This window comes from Miniopterus schreibersii (assembly GCF_964146895.1).
Source record: "Miniopterus schreibersii genome assembly, chromosome: 10".
NCBI classification, from domain to species: Eukaryota; Metazoa; Chordata; class Mammalia; order Chiroptera; family Miniopteridae; genus Miniopterus; species Miniopterus schreibersii.
Genome location: NC_138110.1, coordinates 6,144,521 through 6,165,354, shown reverse-complemented (window position 1 = coordinate 6,165,354; position 20,834 = coordinate 6,144,521). Strand labels below are relative to the sequence as shown.

At 46.4% G+C, this 20,834-nt stretch overlaps 1 protein-coding gene across 2 annotated transcripts in view; it reads left to right on the top strand.

Moving 5' to 3' along the window:
- The window catches only part of DOK5 (docking protein 5), a 126,511-nt gene that overhangs the window by 45,165 nt on the left and 60,512 nt on the right, over positions 1-20,834 (top strand). For both annotated transcript variants that reach the window (XM_081148480.1, XM_081148481.1), the window contains exon 2: positions 16,838-16,945. In XM_081148480.1, the coding sequence (XP_081004606.1) occupies positions 16,838-16,945 (108 nt within the window). The remainder of the gene's footprint in view (positions 1-16,837; positions 16,946-20,834) is intronic.

The window sequence follows — 20,834 nt, the reverse complement described above, 5'->3', positions numbered from 1 at the left end:
TCTTCTAAAAGAATGACTTTCAATATAATTTGAATGTTTGTCTTCAATATCTTAGACTTTACAAAAAATACCTTGTATAAAGATGTGAAGCTTGTTCAGAAATGTCAGACCCACGCTGAGGCTGAGGCACTTTGATATCCAGGGCAAAAATGTATGAAACTTTGGACATCTCATGAATTCCGAGTGTGACTTTTTCCATTTATTAGTTCATTTATTCGCTCAGTCATTCAAAAATAAAGACATGAGAATCTAATGCTCTCCTCAGCCCTGGATTCAGTGATTAAGATAAAATATGATTTTTTGTTTTTTATATTGTGGGGAGGAAGGGAAAACAAGTATGCAGACCCAGCAATGAGCACGGTAGTTTCAGGTGCTGGTGTTAGGTGAGCATGTGGGAGTCGGAGGTATGTTAGGTTTGGTGGGTGGAGAGGTGTCTCTGAGGTGGTGATGTCATGGTAGATTGGGAGGGCATCGATGGCCCCACCGACTTCCATGAGCTTCACCCTGAAACTTCATTGTCCGCTTCTGCTGACTCTGGGCTTGACCATGTGAGCAGAATATTAGCCAACTTGACAGAAGCAGAAGCTCATAAAAGCATTTACACACTTCTGATCCTAGGACTGATGAGCAGACATATCTTCGCCTGTTCCTCCTGCTATGTACAACTCAACACCCTGGGCATTATATATAAGTTAGATAGGGCCAGGCATATATATAAATCATATAAGTCAAACCTCAGAAGACTGAAAGGTGCTGAGGAGCTAGGCTGACTCTGGACTTTAGGATTGGAGGAAGAACACAGTGGTGATTTTTCTGAGTTTTCTTTTGGCCTCACATGTCCCAGACTTGGCATTAAAGAAGCCAGCAACCCAGAAATGCCAATGGGTACAAAAAAAGTCCCAAAAAAAACCCTTTTTCTGACCAACAGACCAGGAAATTATGTAGCCTAGCAATACAGAAAATGATTGCCCTACATCAGCCGAACCCCACAGAATGGACGGTGGCCCCACTCCCGCTCATGCCAGCCAAGGCCGAGTAAGGAGCCTAGACTTCCACCTCCTGAGACTGCAGTGAGTAAAATACTTTACCCTCTTAGGTGCTCTAAATTGGCATTGTGAATTATGAGAAGGTGACTGGGAATGTATAGTAGGTCAGTGTTGTTTGGTATGGTTTGTTATATAGACTCGCCTTGGTGCCATCTCTGGTCTTCCTGGTATGAGAGAAGGAAACACCTTTATAAATGTAAGTCTGTGTCACGTCATTAGAGGGAAATTCATGTTTTGCTTTTAGGCAGAAAGGGGAGAGGAGAGGAGAAAGCTCTTCCTGTGTGTGCTGTTTCTCAATTGCCTTCAGCTCAAAATGACCCTGATGCCACCCTAATACATTTGGCATGGTGTATTCTGACCCCTTTCAGATGTACCAAGGTGCTCGCTCCATCCACCAAGGTGGTGTCCAAGCAGGGAGCCAGGACTTTCATCTTTGCCATTTGGTAATTAGCTCTCCTCAACCTGGTGTCAGAGGAGACCACGTGGGGAGCCCGGGCTTCCACCCTTGCCCAGCTGTAATGAGGTGCCGTCCCTGTCCCAGCTGAAATGGTGTTCAAGGAGGCCTAGTGGAGAGTCAGGAGTTTCACCATCGCCCAGTGATAATGAGGCACCTGCCTGGGGTGTCCCTGGAGATGACATAGGGAGACAGAACTCCCGCTCCCACCCAGCAATAATGAAAGGCCCCCACAGGTGATCCCTCTGACTTCTGCTTGCTCTGTGAGATATACCCCAGCTAACCTGCTGGAGAATCTGAGATCACGTGGAGCAGAGCTGTCACCCCAGGCAAACTCTAGACAACCCGGGCTTGACTGCTCACACGTGAACGAGCCCAGCCCCGATCAATGCAGCCAGGTCCAATCAGCGGAAGCGCCTTGTTAACTGTCACGGTCCTGAGACGTGATAAATGGCTGTTGTTTAAAGCTACCCTGCTGCGGGGTGATTTGTTATGCAACATTAGCTCACTGACAGACAAGTTTCACCTCGGACCTGAAGGGTGAAAAGGAAGAAGCCCTGTGAACAGCAAGAGGAAGAGAGTTCTGGCATATTCTTTTACCCTTCATCAGAGAAGAATATAATATTTTGGAGGCTGGTGTGTTGTGAACGGAGCAGGCAGTGACGAGAGGTGAGGCCTGACAAGTAGGCAGGGGCCTGACTACACAGGGCCAGGCTATGAAATTGGAACTCAGTCTTGGTGATTTTGGTTTGGTGATCACTCAGAGACCGCTTTGGGAGTCCATTTGGAGGCCACAATGAGATCATTTCTTTTTTCATTGCACCAAAGACTTACTGAGTGCATACGACCAGATGACAGTGTTCTGCAAATGTCGCCCATAATCACTGTCTGCACATGCCAGGCGCTGTGCCAAGCGCTGGGAGAGTTTCGTATCTGTCTGCACACTGGGAAGTGCATCTGGGGACTTTGCACACTGCCATTTCTCCAGTGCTTGGAACTGGACCCGGTACTCAGTGGCTACTCGGTAAATATTTGCAAAATGACTGAGTAAATGAAGGAATCAAGGCGTGTGTTGTCCTCATTCGCATGCAGATAACCACCTAGCTGGATGGTACGAGCCGCCAGCCGCAATGGAGCGCTTCCCGAGCAATACAAGCCCTTTAAATGCAGTAATCCATCCAGCTCTATAGGAAGACAGCATTATTACTTCATTATTACAGTAAGCCTGGGCCGGTTTGGCTCAGTGGTTAGAGCGTTCACCCCAGCACTGAAGGGTCCCAGGTTGGATTCTGGCCAAGGGCACGTACATCGATTGCAGGCCTGGTCTGGGCACGTGCGGGAAGCAACCAATTGATGTGTCTCTCTCACATCAATGTTTCCTTCTCTCTCTCTCTCTCCCTCACTTACTCACTCCCTTCCAATCTCTCTGAAAAGCAATGGAAAAAATATCCTTGGGTGAGGGTTAAATAATAATATAATTATTATTATTACAATAAAATCTTGGTACAGTTGACCCTTGCGCAACATGGGTTTGAGCTGTGTGGGTTCACTTACAAGCACATGTTTTTCAATAGATACCATCAATGTATTTTCCTTAAGATTTTCTTAATAATCTTTTCTTTTCTTTTTTATATTTTTTAAAGCAGTGCTTTTACTAGAAAAAAAAAGTAAAGATATAATTTGGAGTCAATTTCAAAGTTGCAGGATGTTTTTTGTTGTTTGTTTTAAAATTTATCTTTATTATTGAAAGTATTATAGGTGTCCCAATTTTCCCCCCTATTGATCCCCTCCACTTCGTTCCCACCCCCTTCTTAGGTCCCCAGGCCTTCGCCCATTATTGTCTGTGCCCATGGGTCATGCATATATGCATATAACTTCTTTCCCCCTATTGATCTCCTCCATCTTTTCCCACCCTCCACCCCCCTTCCCTCTTTCCTCTGAAATATGACCGTCTGTTGCATGCATCAGTGTCTCTGGGTCTATTTTGTTTGTCAGATTCTTTTGTTCATTAACTTCTTCTTAAAGAAGACCCTTCAACATTTCACGTAGTGCTGGTCCAGTGGTGATGAACTCCTTTAGCTTCTTGTTATCTGTGAAGCTCTTCACCTGACCTTCAGTTCTAAATGATAGCTTTGCTGGGTAGAGCAGTCTTGGTTGTAGGTTCTTGCTTTTCATCACTTTGAATATTTCTTGCCACTCCTGCAAGGTTTCTGTTGAGAAATCAGCTGACAGTCGTATGGGTGCTGCCTTGTAGGTAACTAACTGTTCTTCTCTTGCTGCTTTTAAGATTCTCTCTGTCTTTAACCTTTGGCATTTTAATTATGATGTGTCTTGGTTTGGGCCTCTTTGGGTCCTCTTGTTTGGGACTCTTTGTGCTTCCTGGACTTGCAAGTCTATTTCTTTCACCAGGTAGGGGAAGTTTTGTGTAATTATTTTTTCAAATAGGTTTTCAATTTCTTGCTCTTTTCTCCTTATGGCACCCCCCTAATGTTAATGTTGGGCCTCTTGAAGTCCCAGAGACTCCTTACACTATCTTCATATTTCTGGATTCTTTTTTTTTTCTCTTCTGATTGAGTGTTTTTTGTTTCCTCATGTTCCAAATTGCTGATTTGATTCTCAGCGTCCTCGACTCTACTGTTGATTCCCTGTAAATTATTCTTTTTTTCAATTCGTGTAGCTTTCCTTTCTTATTGGTACTTTATTATGTCATTGATGATCTCACTAGTTTCCTTCATAGTTTTACTAAGATCCTTGAGCAACCTTATAACCATTATTTTGAACTCTGTATCTAGTAGCTTGCTTGGCTCCATTTCATTTTGTTCTTTTTCTGGGGATTTCTTTTGTTCTTTCTTTTGTGACATGTTTCTTTGCTTCCACATTTTGGCTGCTTCCTGGTGTTTGTTTCTATGTATTACGAAGAGCTGCTCTTTCTCCTGAAATTGGTAGAGTGGCTTTGTGTAGAAGGTGTCCTGTAGGGTCCAGTGGCTCAGTCTCCCCAGTCACCTGAGCTGGGCCTTCTAGGTGCTCCCCTGTGTGGGCTGTGTGCTCTGTTCTTGGTTGCTATTGGTGTCACTGGGAGGAACTGACCCACCAGGCCAATCAGCTGTGAGGACCAGCTGCAGGTACAGCCAAAGAGCTGGTGTGTTGGAGACACCCGTATGGAACAGGATTTACTTCAATGGAGCTTTGGTGTTTACCAAGTCCATCCCTTGAGTGTGTCACTGGTGAATGTGGTAGGGTTGTAATCCAGTGTGGTCGAGTCTGACCACCAGGTCACTGTCTCTGGGGCCTCTCGGGAGATGCAAAGTCAGCTTCCGCCTGTGCCTTGCCTAGGGCACCCAGAAATCCGTGGATGGCTGCTACTTGTGCTGGGCTTGGAGGTGCCCAGGAGAGGCCAAGCTATGAACCAATAGATGCTGCTGCTAGAGCCAGGCCTGGGTCGCTTATCAAGAGGTATGGGGCCCACTGAGGCCAGCTGCTGCTTGTTTGAGAGATTTAGGAAAGTCCTAAGCATGAGGCTAGAGAGGCCACTTGCATAGAAAAGCCACTGGAAATGGTTTGGATGAGCCTGCCGGTGGGGAAGGGCAGGGTCTCTGGGAATCACAGTGGGGGAGGCCCAAAGGTGTGAGTCATGTTGATGGAGATTCAGAAAAGGCGCCTGCTTCTGGCTGTGTGGGGGGCAGGCTAGCCAATGGAGCAGTGGTCTCTGCCAGCTCTTCTGTGTGGGAGAAAGCTGCCCCTCCACCTCTTGCCCCAATTTCAGGCAGGTTAGTTCCTCCCCAAATGTCCCAGGTTCCTTTCAAGCTGCTACCCAGCACAGGGGCTCAGAGGGAGCTCTCCTGAGTCTATGCGGGCCCTTTAAGAGGAGCTGCTGGGGCTCCCGCAGCGTCCACTCACTCAGAGACAGTCCCCGCTGGTTTTCACAGCCCGAAGGTGTGAGGACTTCTCTTCTCGGCCCTGGAGCCCTGCGCTGGGGCCTGATGTGGGCTGAGACCCCTCGCTCTTCCGGGAAACCTCTGCCACCGAGATGTCCTCCTGGGTTTACCCGCGGCACCAGGTGTGGGCCCGTGGCGGCTTCTCCCCGATTCAGCCCCGATCCGCCCGCGTCTCCGCCCCTCCTCCCGGTCTCGGTGCTGCTTCAGTTCCCTGGTTGTGGGGCTTCTGTTCAGCCAGATTTCAGGAGGCTCTGAGTGAGGGTGGTCCTGTATTTTAGTTGTAATTTTGAGGTGGTTGTGGGAAGCTGCAGGGACCGCGGTTCCCTGTGCTGCCACCTTGTTGTCACTCGTCGCAGGATTCCTTAATAATATTTTCTTTTCTCTAGCTTACTTTATTGTAAGGATACAGTATGTAATACGTGTAACATACGAAATATGTGTTAATCAACTCCTTATGTTATCAATAAGGCTTTTGGTCAGCCGTAGGCTGTTAGTAGTTAAGTTTTGGGGGAATGAAAAATCGTACACAGATTTCCCACTGTGGAGGCTTCGGTGTCCCTAACCCCTGCTTTGTTCAGGGTCAGCTGTAGGTACAGGCTCATCTCTGCATAACTGCGTCATCGTCATGTTTCATATAATGGATATATAGACTTAGGTGTTTGATAAGCATGGCAGACCCATCACACCCATCCTCAAACTGCACGTCCTTCCTGCAAATCCTGGTCCTCTGGGCCTGCTCCGTTCATGGACACTCCATCCTTTCCCTTCCTCGAGCTAAACGTCTTGGGATCATGCTTGACTCTTTCTGTGCTCTCATCTGCTCATCCAGTCTCATCAGTGACACTCCTGGTTCTAACTTCAAAATATATTCGGATTTTGTCCATGTCTCATCCCCTGCCCCTTCCACCCTGGACCAGGTCACCATCACCCCCACGTGGTTTATTGCAGCAGCCCTCTAACCAGCTACCCCGCTCTGCCTTTAGCTCCCCGAATTCTACTTAACGGAAACTGGATTATACAAGGTGGGGCAAAAGTAGGTTTACAGTTATTGGTATGGAAAATAATACCATACTTAAGACATAATAATAAAGAGTAAACTGTGTTTTGAGGAGTCACAACGGTAAACCTGTTTTTGCCTGACCCTGTATTACGTCCATTCGAAACTCTTCATCTCACGTCCCATGTCATTAAGAGAAAAAGCCGAAGTGTTTACAAGGCCCAATCTGACCATTCTCGCCACCACCACCCCTGAATTCTCTGGCCTTTGCTGGCCTCCTAGTTCATTTTGCATGCCAAGCATGTTGCCGTCTCGAGGCCCATTTGTTGTTTCTTTTGCTTAGAGCCCTGTTTCCCCATGTATCCACTCCACTTACCCCCTCCTCTCTTCGTCTCTTTCAGGTCTTTGCTCAGACACCACTTTCTCTCTGAGAACTCCTCTGATCACCCCAAAATACCCACTGCTGGAATTTCTATCTTCTTTCTTTGGTTTATTTATTTATTTAGATATTTTTTAAAAATTGATTTTAGAGAGAGGAAAGGAGAGGGAGAGAGAGAGAGAAACATCAATAAGAAACATCGATGCGCTGCCTCCTGCGTGCCCTCTATTGGGGATCTAACCTGAAACCTAGGCATGTGCCCAGGAATCGAACCGGCAACCTCTCAGTGCATGGGTCGATGCTCAACCAACTGAGCCACATGGGCCAGGGCTCCTTGGTTTATTTTTGTTCATGGTACTTATCAACATAAGACATTTTATCTGTGCCCTGTAAGACATATACACACACATGCGCGTATATCTTAATAACTTGTTGATTGTCTGTAAACCCAGGGAAGGCAGTGGGCTTTCCCCAGTTTGTCTACAGCTGTAGCCCTAGTACCTAAACAGTGCCTGGAACATGTAGGCACCCAATAGATATGTGTTGAGTGAATTAATAAGCAATACCAGCTCCAAAATTTTCTGTTTGAATAAAATGCTCACCCAGTAGTTAAATTTCTATGGCATTTCTCGAGTAGCTGTTTTTCCATAAGGTTAGTTAAACATCGTAACTAACTAACTAAATATTACTGCTTTATGCAGTTCTGCTCCTCGCGCCTCCTCTTGCTCCTGCTTGTGGATCTGGAGAACAGAGAGGAAGGAGAGAGAGAAAGGAAAGGATACCTAGCTTTCTCTTTTAGTGATGCTCTCTCCACGTCGGTCAACTTTGTACTGACAAGGGGAGGATTTCCTGCGTGTGGCGATGTGGACCAGAACCCTGAAGCTGCCTTTTGGGATATTGACTTTAAGCTGGTCATTAAGAAACAGCAGACTCAGAAAGAACCTTTGACACGCCTCCTTTCTTGCTCAAGGGATTCAGATGGAGAGACCTGCTCCAGGAAAGGATTCTTAGCCTGTTCACGTTAGCCTAATTTGAACTAAGGATGGTAGAGGCAGGGGCCTGGTAGCCGGATCCCCCTCTGTGTGCCCCTGAAGCAAGCATTTGCCTGCCGCATATGTCCTGCTTTTCCTCAGCTACCTGTAAGATGCCTAGTTCATCTGAAATCTCATCACTCCCCCTCCTTTGTCCAAAATGACACATATACCCAACGTTGCCTCACTGTCTTTGGAATTCTCATGCTTATGTGCATTCCCATACGCACATATTAAAATTTGATTTTCTCCTGTTAATCCGTGCTTGTTAATTTGACGGTCAGTCCAGCTAGAAGAACTTAGAAGGTGGGAGGAAGCATATTTGTTTTTAGCCTTCACAGTAGCAAGAACAGTTCCTGACAGACGCTGGTTCCCTGAGGATTTGTGCAGTGACGTGTTCCTTGTGCGAGTGTTACTAAACAATGCGTAGTTGTGTTATTTATCGTGAAGGGTGTATAAATGGACTGAGACGGTAGGTGTATAAACAAGACTGAGACGGTAGGGAGGGACAAGTCCCTGCGGATTCTGGAATGTCTTCTCCTGGCTTCATTTTTTACCCTAAAGGCAAAAGGCAGCCCCCGAAATGTTTTAAACAGTGGATTGGTGTGATCAGACTTTAAATGTCTCCCCACGTGTCCTGAAGGACACGGGTTGAACTGTGGCAAGAATGAAAGCAGGGAAAGTCCCTAAAATTAGGAGGTGGTGGCTTAGATTAGGGTGGCAGTCCCCAGCAAAGAAGTAAGGATGCTTCAGGCTTAACTAGAAGGTAGCCAAACACAGAATTCGGTGATGGGTGCATGTGCTAAACGAGAATTTTCAAAAACAGGCGAAATCATGACCTAAAGATGTAAATTGAACACGTTAAAGATTCTACGTAACTCGTTGGTTAAATGAGAGAACAGAGCAGAATCCTGTCACCGGGTCAAAGGGTAACCTGAGGAGCCCGCACATTTCTAGATGCTGCCCAGTGAGAGAAACATCCCAAAGGAGGCAGAACTAGCTTCATCCTCAGTGGCGGATGGAAGTCAAGGGAACCTTTACCGAAAGGGACAGACTTTGCAGCTTTATGGGCTAGAAGCGTTTTGCATCTTTAGGAGTTATCCCTGATCTAGAGTTGAGAATAGCTCCTGCAAGTCAGAGGCGGATGGCGCTGGAGGTGTGTGTGCTAGAGAACATGTAGTTTTCCAGCCCAGGCGCAGATTTCCCCTGTAAGTGAGTGTGTGAGTGTGTGTGTGTGCGCGTGTGTGTGTGAGAATAAGGGCAAGTGCTGAAGGATCCAGTATAGCTCACACTCATTGTATGAGCAACTGAGCCATATCTACTGAATGAGCGCCTGTAATGGAGTAGAAACAGATTATAAAGCCAGGACAGCCTGGCCGGTGTGGCTCAGCAGTTGAGCATCGACCTAAGATCTAGGAGATCGCGGTTCGATTCCCAGTCAGGGCACATGCCCGGGTCTCGGGCTCTATTCCCAGTGGGGGGCGTGCAGGAGGCAGCCGATCAATGACTCTCATCATTGATGTTTCTCTCACTCTCTCCCTCTCCCTTCCTCTCTCTGAAATAAAAAAAAACATTTAAAAAAAAAAAAGCCAGGACAGCCTATTTTTTATACTTAATAATTTACCAGTAGCATTTCCTATGGTATAAATACTGTTTTACAACATCGTTTTTAATGGTGGCAATCTCCGGTATACAGGTATGCCAGAATTAATTAAACCCGTCCCCTGGAACATTGAGAGTGTTTCCAGTTTTTATGCTGGAAAACTCAGTTCCCATATGTTTGCATAGTTCCTTAATTATTTCCTCCGGGGCAGGTTCCTAGAATTAATATTCTCGGGTCAAAGGGCAGACAGAATTCTGTCTCGAGAAAGGTCGTCCCAATTTACTCCACCGTCGTGAAAGCCTGACACAGCCAAGTCAGCGCCTGAGGGGACTTTTACCTATTTTAATCCTCTTTATAAAAATTTCATTTTATGATTAATTATCCCCCTTTCCTGGTATTTTTTTTCCTGCAGGGAATTTAAAATGTACCTTGCTGCCTATTGTGAAACCCTCTTCAAGTGAGCATTTCCATCCTTGCAAGTGAAGGGATAGTGTAAATGACAGGCTCGGAAGCATGTTGTTTGCTCATTAAAATGATTTTTTTTCCTTCATAAAATATAGATTCTGAACCAGCCCGTAATTTTGGTAAGTGGAGTTGGTGGCTGCTAACAAGTTGTGATTCGAGGAAGCCCAAGGACTCCTCCTTTTATATTCTCCATCTGTCGCCTTCTGAAATCCCATAAGGACAGAGTCACTCTTAGGAACAGAGAGTTGTAACCCTCTTGGCCTCAGCCACCAGCCAGGTCAGATTCTGAGACTGGAAGGAGACGGGCAGACGGGCAGACAGGCGGGGAGGGTGACCTGGGCTCAGCTTTCTCTCTGTGTCTCGCTGGTGGACATCTCCTGCCCTTTCCCTCCGGACCCCATCCTGCAGTGCCTTTTGCCGTGGCCGTTGGGTCTCAAAGTAACAGAGGCGCCCGAGACCCCGGGAGGGTGGCTGGTGCCTGTGGCCACGCGTCGCAGCCCAGGTGGACCTGGGAGTCCCTGGGGAAGTGACGGTCAGCTCCGGGTAGTGCACTGCCCACGCCAGCAGGAGACGGGTAGCCAGGCCTCGGTTCACTGCAGCTGTAACTAGTAAGATCAAGAGACTGAAGGTTCGAGAGGCAAGGCAGGCCAGGAAAACGGGGCATTTGCAGGAGAGAACTTCCTGTGCTGCTCAGAATCCTGAGCACGTGCGGGTTTCTGGACTCGAGTGAAGGGTACTGAATACTTGGCCACTTAAGGACAGAGAGCATGGAATCCTTTTAAATGCCAACACTGCTTGCAGATTGCTAAGACGCCATGGAGCCCCGGATTAGGGTCTTCAGGTTCCACTTTCGGAAATCCTCCAATAAACACACACACACACACCCCACAACTACCAGCACAGGTGAGCGCCTGGTGCCAGCGAACTGAAAATCACAAGCGAAAATGCCACACTGGGGTAGCTGGGCTGTAAAGGCGTCCAGATGAAAGAGCATATGGTTACGGCTAAGTGTCTCTTTTTAGATTATGCTAAGCATGAAAATGAAACTCTCACAGACGGCCCGAGCCTCAGCGTGTGTGTGTGCATCTGTAGGGTGCAGTTCTCTGGGAAAACCCTGCGGTGATGGTTAAGCGCTGGCTCTCCGGGCGATCGGAGGTTGGCGTCCTGGCTGAGTTCTGCGAGCTTCGTGCCCGGGAGTCATTCCTGGTGACTAACCTCGGGTGGCCGTGGTTCCTCAGTGAGAAACGGGGCAGTAAAGCGCCTGCCCCGGGCTGCTGGAGGGTTGGGCTGCGCTAAGGCGCGCAGCGGGCTCAGCACTGTCCGTGCGCAGCAGCGCCAGCTGGGCGCTGAGGGTGCCACCCTGGAGGAGAGCAGGTGGTGTGCTTAGGGAGCAGTGAAGGTCAGGCCAGGGCATGGGGAACGAGGCTAATGGGGCATCCAAGGCTGAGGGTGCCGCTTTAGGGTTGGGAGGATGCTCCGACTTCCTGATCAGAGAGGGGGTGCCGGCTAAAGGGAGCAGCCCCAACCCCTTTCTTCCCCGTGCACGTGGCCTTCAGGGAATAAGGCACCTATAAAAAGCTAATGGTGTCCCAAGGGCACAGGTGCGATGCTGGTGTCCCTGCACGTGAACGTGCCCTCGGGAAAGTGTGGGCACTCAGGGTAGAGCAGACTCCCAGCAGTGGGCGGGGGACCAGACTCCGGATGGAGGGAGGGCTGCAGAGGCAAGGCCAGCATTTTAATAGCATTGTACTGAAGTGCAGTTTGGGCTTGTGGGGAGATGTGGAATATATAGGGGTGTTCACCTGGAGCGTATTTCTCCCCTTTACCACCTGAAAGATATGTCAAACATATTTATGTTCATCGAAAAGTGACCCGAGTTTAAACAGTTGAGAAATAAGACCAGAGACCACAGGTTGGCAAACTGTGGCCTGTGGCCCACATCTGGCCCACTGCCTGGTTCTAAATAAAGTTTTATTGGAGGATGGCCACACCTTTCATACACACATGTATTCTATAGCTGCTTTCGTGAACGGAGTAGTTGCAACAAAGACTGACACCATCAAAGACTAAAATATTTGCTCTCTGGCTCTTTACAGGAAACGTTTGCTGACTTTCCCAATAGATCAAAGACCTAAATGGGCACAGCTTACCCAGCTTTCCTCTTTCCTTGAGCTGGCGTAGAGGAAGTATATAATTTTCTTTTAGCAGGAATTTTTTATTAAAACTTGCTTCCTGTTTTCCTCATAACTGTCCATGAACCTCTAGAAGTTTACTTTGTGACTGGAATGTACTGCTGGTGAAATCAGGAACTCTGGGCAGATCCTTCATTGTTTCTGCTGCTTCCTGGCCTGGAAATCTTCATGAACTTACCAGAATATTCCTTGTGAGGAAAAGAAGCTAATAAAAATGTCAGGCATTTGAAACCACAGCTAAGCATGTATTAAAGATATCAAGTTTTAAAGAAAGATACTGAAAAAATAGTCAAGTCATTTAAGGGTTGGTGACAACTTAAGGCTGGAAATGAGGTATTAAGCTTTATTAAGCTACCACCACAGGTAACAAAATACACAGCAAAGGACATTTCCATGTAGCTGCTAAACCTGGTGGGTATCCACCAGATTGTTCTACTGGGCGATGAGCTGATCTGCTTCAGCCTCCACAGTGGCTCGTGCGGACTGGCTTATCCAAAGCTGGGGCTTTGAGGATCTTCACAGAGCATCATCTTCTTGAGATGTGCAGCCTCAGGTTGGCATGCATTTGTCTTTAGCCGCGGGTCTGACTTTGCCCACAAGGGACATTTGGCAGTGTCTGAAGACGGTTTTGGTTGTTAGCTGAAGTTGGGGGAGCTTGTTCCTGGCATTCAGGTGGTAGAGGCCATGATGCTATTAAGCATAACGCAGTGCACAGGAGAGCCCCCCTCTGTAAAAAATGATCTTGCCTGAAATGTCCATAGTGCCAAGTTTGAGACACCCCGACGCATAGGAGGAGGTGCGATTTCTCAACCTGGAAATTCTTCTGTCATCAATTCTCTCGCAGTATATTTATTTATTGTAGGATTGCCTACTCTGTATGGCCAATGAGACTCCTCTTTCCTGTTGTGTCTGGGATAGGAGTTTCCTCTCTTAAATTAAAAAAAGTTTAGTTGTAAAAAAGTCTATTGAAAGAAAATCGTTAAAAATAGTAGAGGTGGTATGTAGACATGTTGCTTAAAATATGAAGGACATGGTTGAATGAATGAATTATAGGAGAAAGTACTGTTGTAAACTATTAAGCGAATGGCATTATTCTCAAATTCTCACCCTTTTAATCTTTTAACAATGTCAATGTTAATCCAGCTAGTGTCTACATGTTACCATGGTCCCTGTCCTGAGTCCCGTCTCATTTTCTCTAAACAATACTGAGATATTTAGGATGTTTTTTAAAATTAAATTTATTGGGCTGACATTGGCTAATAGGACCATACAGATTTCGAGCGTAGATTTCTATGATCCATGATCCATATACTGCACTGTGTGCCCACCACCCAAAGTCAGATCATCTTCCGTCACCATATATTTGGTCCCTTTACTAATCCCCCACCCCCTTCCCTCTGGTAACCCCCACACTGTTGTCTGTCTGTGTCTGTGAGTTTCAGTTTTATATGTCACATTAGGGTAAGTTTTTAATCCTTCGGTACTATGTGGCTTTTCTCATGTTCTTAGGACAGAAAGTGCATGGCAGTTGAAACTGGGAGTTTATGCTACTGAGCAGATTAAAGCTTCACCTTCAACGTGTCAAACTCAAGGCGACAGCCCCTCCCCCTGCCGCGGTGGCACTTGTTGGAGAACCCACGTCTCAGAGGCCCCCACTGTGGAGCTAGGCGGGCAGCTCTTTGTGGGCAGCCCCGGTGGGAAGCGCTGCATTGTCTGAAAGTCTTTATGAATATTTATGCTTGGCTTGCAGATTACAAACAGAACACTTGGGGAATGAGTTCAAGAGCAAATTTGTCTGGCTCCAGCCCAAGAAGCTTGGACTTAGTAGACCTTGGCTCATCTCTGGGAATCTGCACACTTACCAATTACCTTGAGTGATGTCGGGCCAGCTCTGAGAGCCTCTGTGTGTGACGTGCGACCCGACAGGAATGCCTCGATTGCGTCGCCCCTCTGAGCTCCGCTGTCGATTTTTGTGCCATGTCTTTGTATGTTACAAACATTTTGAACTGCCTTTTCATAAGCCAGATGTTGGTTTTGTTTATCTCCTGATAAACCAGTATGTTTTCATCTACTCCATGTTGACTTCCCAGCCAATAGTCACAAGCAAGGCTCCCTGCGAATTTGTATGGTAGTGTGTCTGCAGGTATTTGATTATGACATCGCACTTTTCCTCCTGTTACTTAATAAGACAAAAGAAAAACAACAACAAAAAAGAGAAACAGAAGTCCCCTAAACTTAATACAGATGGAGTAGGTGGAACTCATTAGTCACACTGAAACTGAGGAATCTTTATCTGGCCTTCAACAGCCTTTGGATACAAGCCAGGCAAATTCTGCTTCAATTGTACAGAAAATGAACCACAACAACAAAAAGTTAGAGATGCTAACACTCACGGTTGGTCTGCAAGCTGAGGCATAATTAGCAAGTTTAAACTGTCTAACTCAGTGACAATTTTTTTTCCAGTAGTGGCATTTCTTGCATCCCTTAAGCACGCTCAATTTCTAACACATTTTCTGGGGCGTGTACAAGAGAAAGTGGTTGCCAAGAATAGAATGACAGTGAGAAACCTATTTTCCACACCTTTTATTTGAAAAATCAGAGTGACAGTCATTCCCACTGTAATTATAGTCCTCCGGTGGCTGTCGAATTTTAAGGGAGCCAGTTGTCTCATCTCTTGTTCAGACATAAGCGAGATGTTGGTAAGACTTGTCTTTGCCAACCACAGAATGGAGAGTGTTCTTTCTCATGGCTGGGTCTCCGTCCTGAAAAGGATGCTTGAGCTCTTAGCAATGGTTCCGTAACTCGCCTTCTTAGAGTTACTTAGTCTAGTGGCTAATTAGACGGTGGCCTGACAGCAGGACAAGTAGGACTGGTAAAGAGTCTGAAGGACTGTCATTAGCTTAGGCTCTAATTTTAAGATCTTGGTTAAGTATCTCTACATTTTTCCACTTAAATTTTTTTGAGTGTTTTATTTTGAGATAATTGTAGATTCACGTCCAGTGGTAAGAAATATTATGGTGGTGACAATTTCAAAATCAATACTGTCAAGATACAGGACAGTTCCATCCCCCCAAGGATTCCTCACGTCTCCCTTGTATAGACACAGCCTTCTCCCCGCCAGTCCCTAACTCCTGACAACCTCTAACCTGTTTCCTGTAGTTTTGTCATTTCAAGAATTCTATAAATGCAGTTATACAGTATGTAACCTTCTTTGGGGTTCGTTCCCCCCCCCCCAGCATAATTCTCAGAAGACTCATTCGAATTTGGCAGTGTTAATAGTTCGTCTGTTTTTATAGCTGCTGCTATTGCACGATATGGTGTAAACCGCTTACCCACTGAAGGGTCTGTGGGTTGGCTCCAGTTTTGTGTGAATACAAATAAAGCTGCTATGGACATTCTTGTTCAGATTTATTTTGTGGGGAGTTTGCGTTTCTCTGGGGTTCATTCCTAAGAGCTGCTGGTCGTATGTTGCTTATTTAGTTTTTTAAAGATATGGCCAAACTGTGTTTGAGAACAGCTGTACCCGTGTACATGTCTACCAGCATGTCCACCAACGAGGGACCCGGTTTCTCTGCACCCCTGTGAGCATTTGATGGTGGCATTATTATTATTATTATTATTAATTTATTTTAGCCAGTCTGATTGGTATGTAATGATATATAATTGTGGTTTTAACTAACTTTTCCCCGTTGGCTCCTCAGTCATCTGTGTCCCTCTTTGGTGAAAGGTCTGTTCATGTCTTTCTGGTCCACTTCGTGATGGGATTGTTACTTTACCGTTGAGATTTGAGAGCTTTCTCTGTTCTGGATGCGAATCCTTTGTCAGATCTGTGGTTTGCAGATGTGTTCTCCTGGTCTGTACTTGTCTTTTCATCTTCTTGGCAGGTTTTTCACAAAGCAGAAGCTTTAAGTGTCGATGAGGTGCAATTGGGCACGTTTTTCTTGTATGGACTGTGCTTTTGGCATGAAGTCTGAGAACTCTTGGTCCACACCGTAGTCTCAAGCATTTTCCGCCTTTTCCCCTACAAGTTTTATAGTTTTGTTTCACATTTAAGTCTATTTTGAGTTAATTTTTGTGTAAGATGGGTGTTTTAGGTTTAAAGTGTCTGTTTTCCCCTACGGATGTTCAATTATTCCAACATCATTTGTTTAAGAGGCTACTCTTTCTCCATCGAATCACTTTCCCGTTTTTGTCACCATGTTATGCCCTTGGTAGATCAATGGCTGTGCAAGAGGAAAGCCAAAAGAATTGATTTTAATTACTGTATCACTTTACTGATACCTCTGGATGTTTAGAAATGACACACAGAGGCTGTCTCCTTCTCGGACCACCAGTAACGTCTTTAGACTGAATCGGCCCCGCAATTCCCATATTTAATTGCATTTGAAATTAGAGCATGTGCCATGATGCCTATATTATTTGAAATTATTTGATATTTTTATCTCTGGGACTTCTTGTCAAATATTCCTACTGATACTGTTATCAAAACATGAAGAAATGTGCCTTCAAATACTTATTTTCTTTTGATTCCAGTAATGGTCAGAATGACATAACACAGCCATTGTGGAAGCAGTTTTGGTTTTTTAAATTTTATTTTCCCAATGCAACATCACATTTATGGCTTCTGAATAGTTCACCGGTGAAACATCAAAAAGAAAACATTTAAATGCAAATGTCGTTACATATTATCTGAGTCAGTAGCGATGCTGAGCGCAGTCTCTGTATTTTCTTCCAGATTTATCAGCGATGCTGGTTAGTATTCAAGAAAGCCTCCAGCAAGGGCCCGAAGAGGCTGGAGAAATTTTCCGACGAGCGCGCTGCGTATTTTAGGTGTTATCATAAGGTAAGACTCGGTGGCTGTAGCTGTCCAGTAACCTATTCACAAGTGGGTAGCTCGAGTTCGTTGAGACTGAAAACTTGTCTAGATTATTTGACCAAGGTAGAAATAATTAGTTTTCCAAGCACAAAGCATCTCTAAGTAAGCTATACTTCCTAACTGTTTAAAACAATTGCCTAATGTGAAGTCACGTTAGTGGTTTCCTGCTGCTTGTTGCTTTCCCATCTCTAGTGTAAGAACTTACCGTGCTGCTTTGTAAACGTTCAGCTTGCATGGGGGACCCTGCTTCTAGCATCAGAGCCCCTGGAGGGTAAGGATCGGGTCTGCTGGAGTCGAGCACAGTGCCTGACGCAGCAGAGACCCTCCCGCACATTCCAGCTTGGAAGCGGGGGGAGGAGCCGGGAAAGGCTGGAAAACGGGCGATTGGTGGGGGGGAAGCCCCCCCATTAGTTTATTTCTTTAAGTTTGATGACTAAATTTAATTATTTGTCCAGTTTTCTTAGTGGCGGTAGTGAGACTTCCTCACTAACCATAGCAATTGTGTGTTAAAATGCATCATCCAGGAGTAGGGAGTTGAGGCAGATTCGGGGTGTACTTGCTGACCGAATTCACAAATTAGGCCCGTCTTTCCCTCCACACGGCGGTGTTTTCCGTGGCCCTTGTTACCGGGCAGCCTGTGTATTTTCTCTTTTCCTGAAACTGGTAAAAGCACATGGGTAACGCTTCTTTTTCCCCAAGGCTCTGGTTGTTCCCATATTGGGAAAATACTACCCTTTTGACGATGGAGGAACCTTGCTTATTTTTATATAGAACATTTTAATTGCTCTGGTTTTCCATTTTGACGGTTCTTACCCTCATTTGGTGAGAATTTACCAGGGGGCTACTTGCCATTAAAAATGTTACGTGAAGCCCGTAGATCCATCAGCAGAGAAACTTGGCCAGGTGAGGGAGAGTGAACGATCTTTCCTTTGGTGCAAATTCTCCCAAAGGGGCCACTTTACAGCATCTTATTAAGGGCCCGTGTTGACGCCTTGGTTATAAAATAAGCTCCTGTGGTAGTTTGTGTGGTCCTTGTGTGTGGCCCTGATGTCAGTCGGTCCTTCCTTGTTTTGGTTGAGTCCCACATACATCCGGAAACATCTGATTCTTCACAGTCCCTTACAGCTGCTTTTCAAAATGTAGAAAAATAAAGAAACGGGCTGTGCTTTGCCTACAGACCTACACGTACCTAAGAGAAGAAAGAGGGTAAGCAAAGAGGACTTCATGGACACGCCCCGGACCCTGCCCATCAGCTCACAGTGTGGGCCCTGCGTCAATATGCACAGACTCCGAACACTTCTCACAACCTCTGTTGCTACTGCAGTGGTCCAAGCCCCTGGGTGCCCGCCTCGGCCTTCTAGAGTCTGTTGGAAACACGTATCCATCAAGTCATGATAGTCCAGCTCCAAGCCCTCAGCCGAGTCCTTCCAGTGGACTCACAGTCACACGGTTTGACTCCCTGTGGCCCGTTTAACTCATCGGCTCAGTTTCCCCAGCCCCACTCCACTGGGCCTCAGAGACCCTGAGCCCGTCGCTTTCCCTGGGGTAGCCAAGCACCTTCCTGCCTTTGAGCTCATTTACCCCTTTCCTTGGAATACTGTCCCCACAAATACCCACGCGGCTCATTGCCTGACTTTGCTCAGGTCGTTGCTTACATTTTCCTTAGAGTGAAGCCATATCTCGACCCCACTATTTAAAATGGGGTCCTCTGACACCCTCCTTTACTTTTCTCTCTAGCACGTATCACTACATACACATTTACTCGGTTGTTTCCTAGTGTCTTCGCCACACGACCACCATCCAATAAGGTTCACAAGGGCAGAGATTTTTTGGGGGGTCGGGTTAGGCGTAGTTCTCTCTCCCTTTTCAGCGCCTAACACCTAGCAGACCCTTCCGACAGTATTGGTTGGCGAGCGATGAGCATCATAAACAGAAAACACGGAACACACATGGATGTGTTTGTGTCAGACTTTCATTTCGCTTACCAGAAAAAAATCTGCGCTCGAGGCATCTGAGGCCAGGAGAAGGACTTCCGATTTGCAGGAAACGGGGTGAGTGATGATGGGGCCGAGAAGGCCCCGAGGGGGGCGTTTTCTGAGTACAGACTCTGAGGCAAGGCCCGCGTGGGTGGAAAGCTCCCCCTTGAGTGTGAAACAAGCCAGGGGAGGTCAAGGACAAACGTGCCCTATTTCAGGCTCCTCCCTGCTGGCTTTGGACCTGAATATGTAAATCTTTGAGGAGCTTGGGAAGCCAATTCTCTTTCATCTCTAATAACCATTAACCAAAGTTGAAAGCACGAGAACGGAAGAATTATCTACATCAAGCCTGCAAGCCCTTGATGAGTTCCTGCAGCCGATTCTTCCCTCTTCCGTTAGAGCGGATACATTCAGTATTAATCTCTTGGGGGCATAGGGAGAGCTGGAGTGACTCTGAGATATGCATTTTTTATCTAAAAGCTGTGTAATTTATGCATCTTGATCATAAAATACCGGGGTTGTATGTAGCACACCATGACCAGATTTCAGAGTTTATTCGACTGTAAATAAAGCAATTTCCGAGAGAAGCGAGGGCCTGTGCATTGTGCAGTTGGATCAGTACAGAGACGGTGTGACTTACAGGCATATCTGTCCTGTAGGAAACCGGTAGCATGTCTGAGGACACAGTGCTTCCTTCATGTCATTTTAAAAGATATTATTAAGAAAAAAATGCCAGTTTTGCATAGCTGATTCTTTTTAGAAATTTTAAGACAAGAAATTGACTGTAGAATTTTAAAAGCTGGTGCTTTCCTCACTGCCAGCGCAGCAAAGGTGCTCTTGAGGAAGATGGGACAATAAAGACATGAATCGGGCGGGCACAGGACAACCCATTGTCCGTCGCCTTCCCTCGGCCACAAAGCGCTCCTCCAGCGCTCACAGCCGTCAGCGTGGCTGTGAATTTGGTGAACTGTGATTGCGACCACGTGACAACTCCAGTGACTTTACAAATAGTTCCTTCTCGTTAAACACAAGTCCGCTGTTCTCATTCAGGAAATCAAAGTGGTTCGCTCTCGCCAGAAGGGCTGAGGGTTTCTGTGCACAGTTCTACTTTCTTTGTGCCGAGGAACATTTGGAAGGAATCTGAGTGGAAGGAAGATGGTTGATTTCTTTTGAGACCGAGGCAAATGGCGCTGGGGGGAGGCAGGCTGGGCCCGGGTTTGGGGAGCCTGCTTTCCAGTCCTGGCCTTGCTGCTGGATGTGTCCTGCAGGTGGCTTAGCTTCTGTGTAAATGTGACCTCCAAGGCAAGTCACCGCGTCGCTTCTCCACCATCACCGCGGGGATTCAGTTCACCTTGGACCCGAAGGACAAATCCAACAACTTCTCTAATATAAGCGCTTCCCAGATGTGCGCTAGAGAGGGCGGCGGAGGGTTCTGGGAGGACCAGGTTCTGTGGTCAGAGTTTGGGAACTGCCGCTTTCCCTTCCCACTCTTGAGATTCTGGATCCAGGGCAGTTGACAGGGCTCTGGGGAGTCCTGCAGATAGGAGACCCGAGTCACGCATGTTAAGGCAGCATTTCCAAACTGATTGCGTGTGGAGCTATCTTTTTTAAAAATAATCACATATTCCATGGGTTAAGCAAATTTCATTCTAAGCAACACGGTTTTTGTATGTGCTGCTTTTGTGTGTCACCTTGTGTATCAAATGTCCGCTTGGCCCATTGTTGTTTCAACAGTGAGCAAATCACAACGATCTTTCCTACGTCACTGAAATCACAGGGTCAGCTTGTACATCAGAGGGGTAAATGTGACTGTCGTTGAAAAGCGGAAGCCCCTCTAACTGCAAGGGATAATGGCCCTTATTACTTTGTCACTCCGCCTA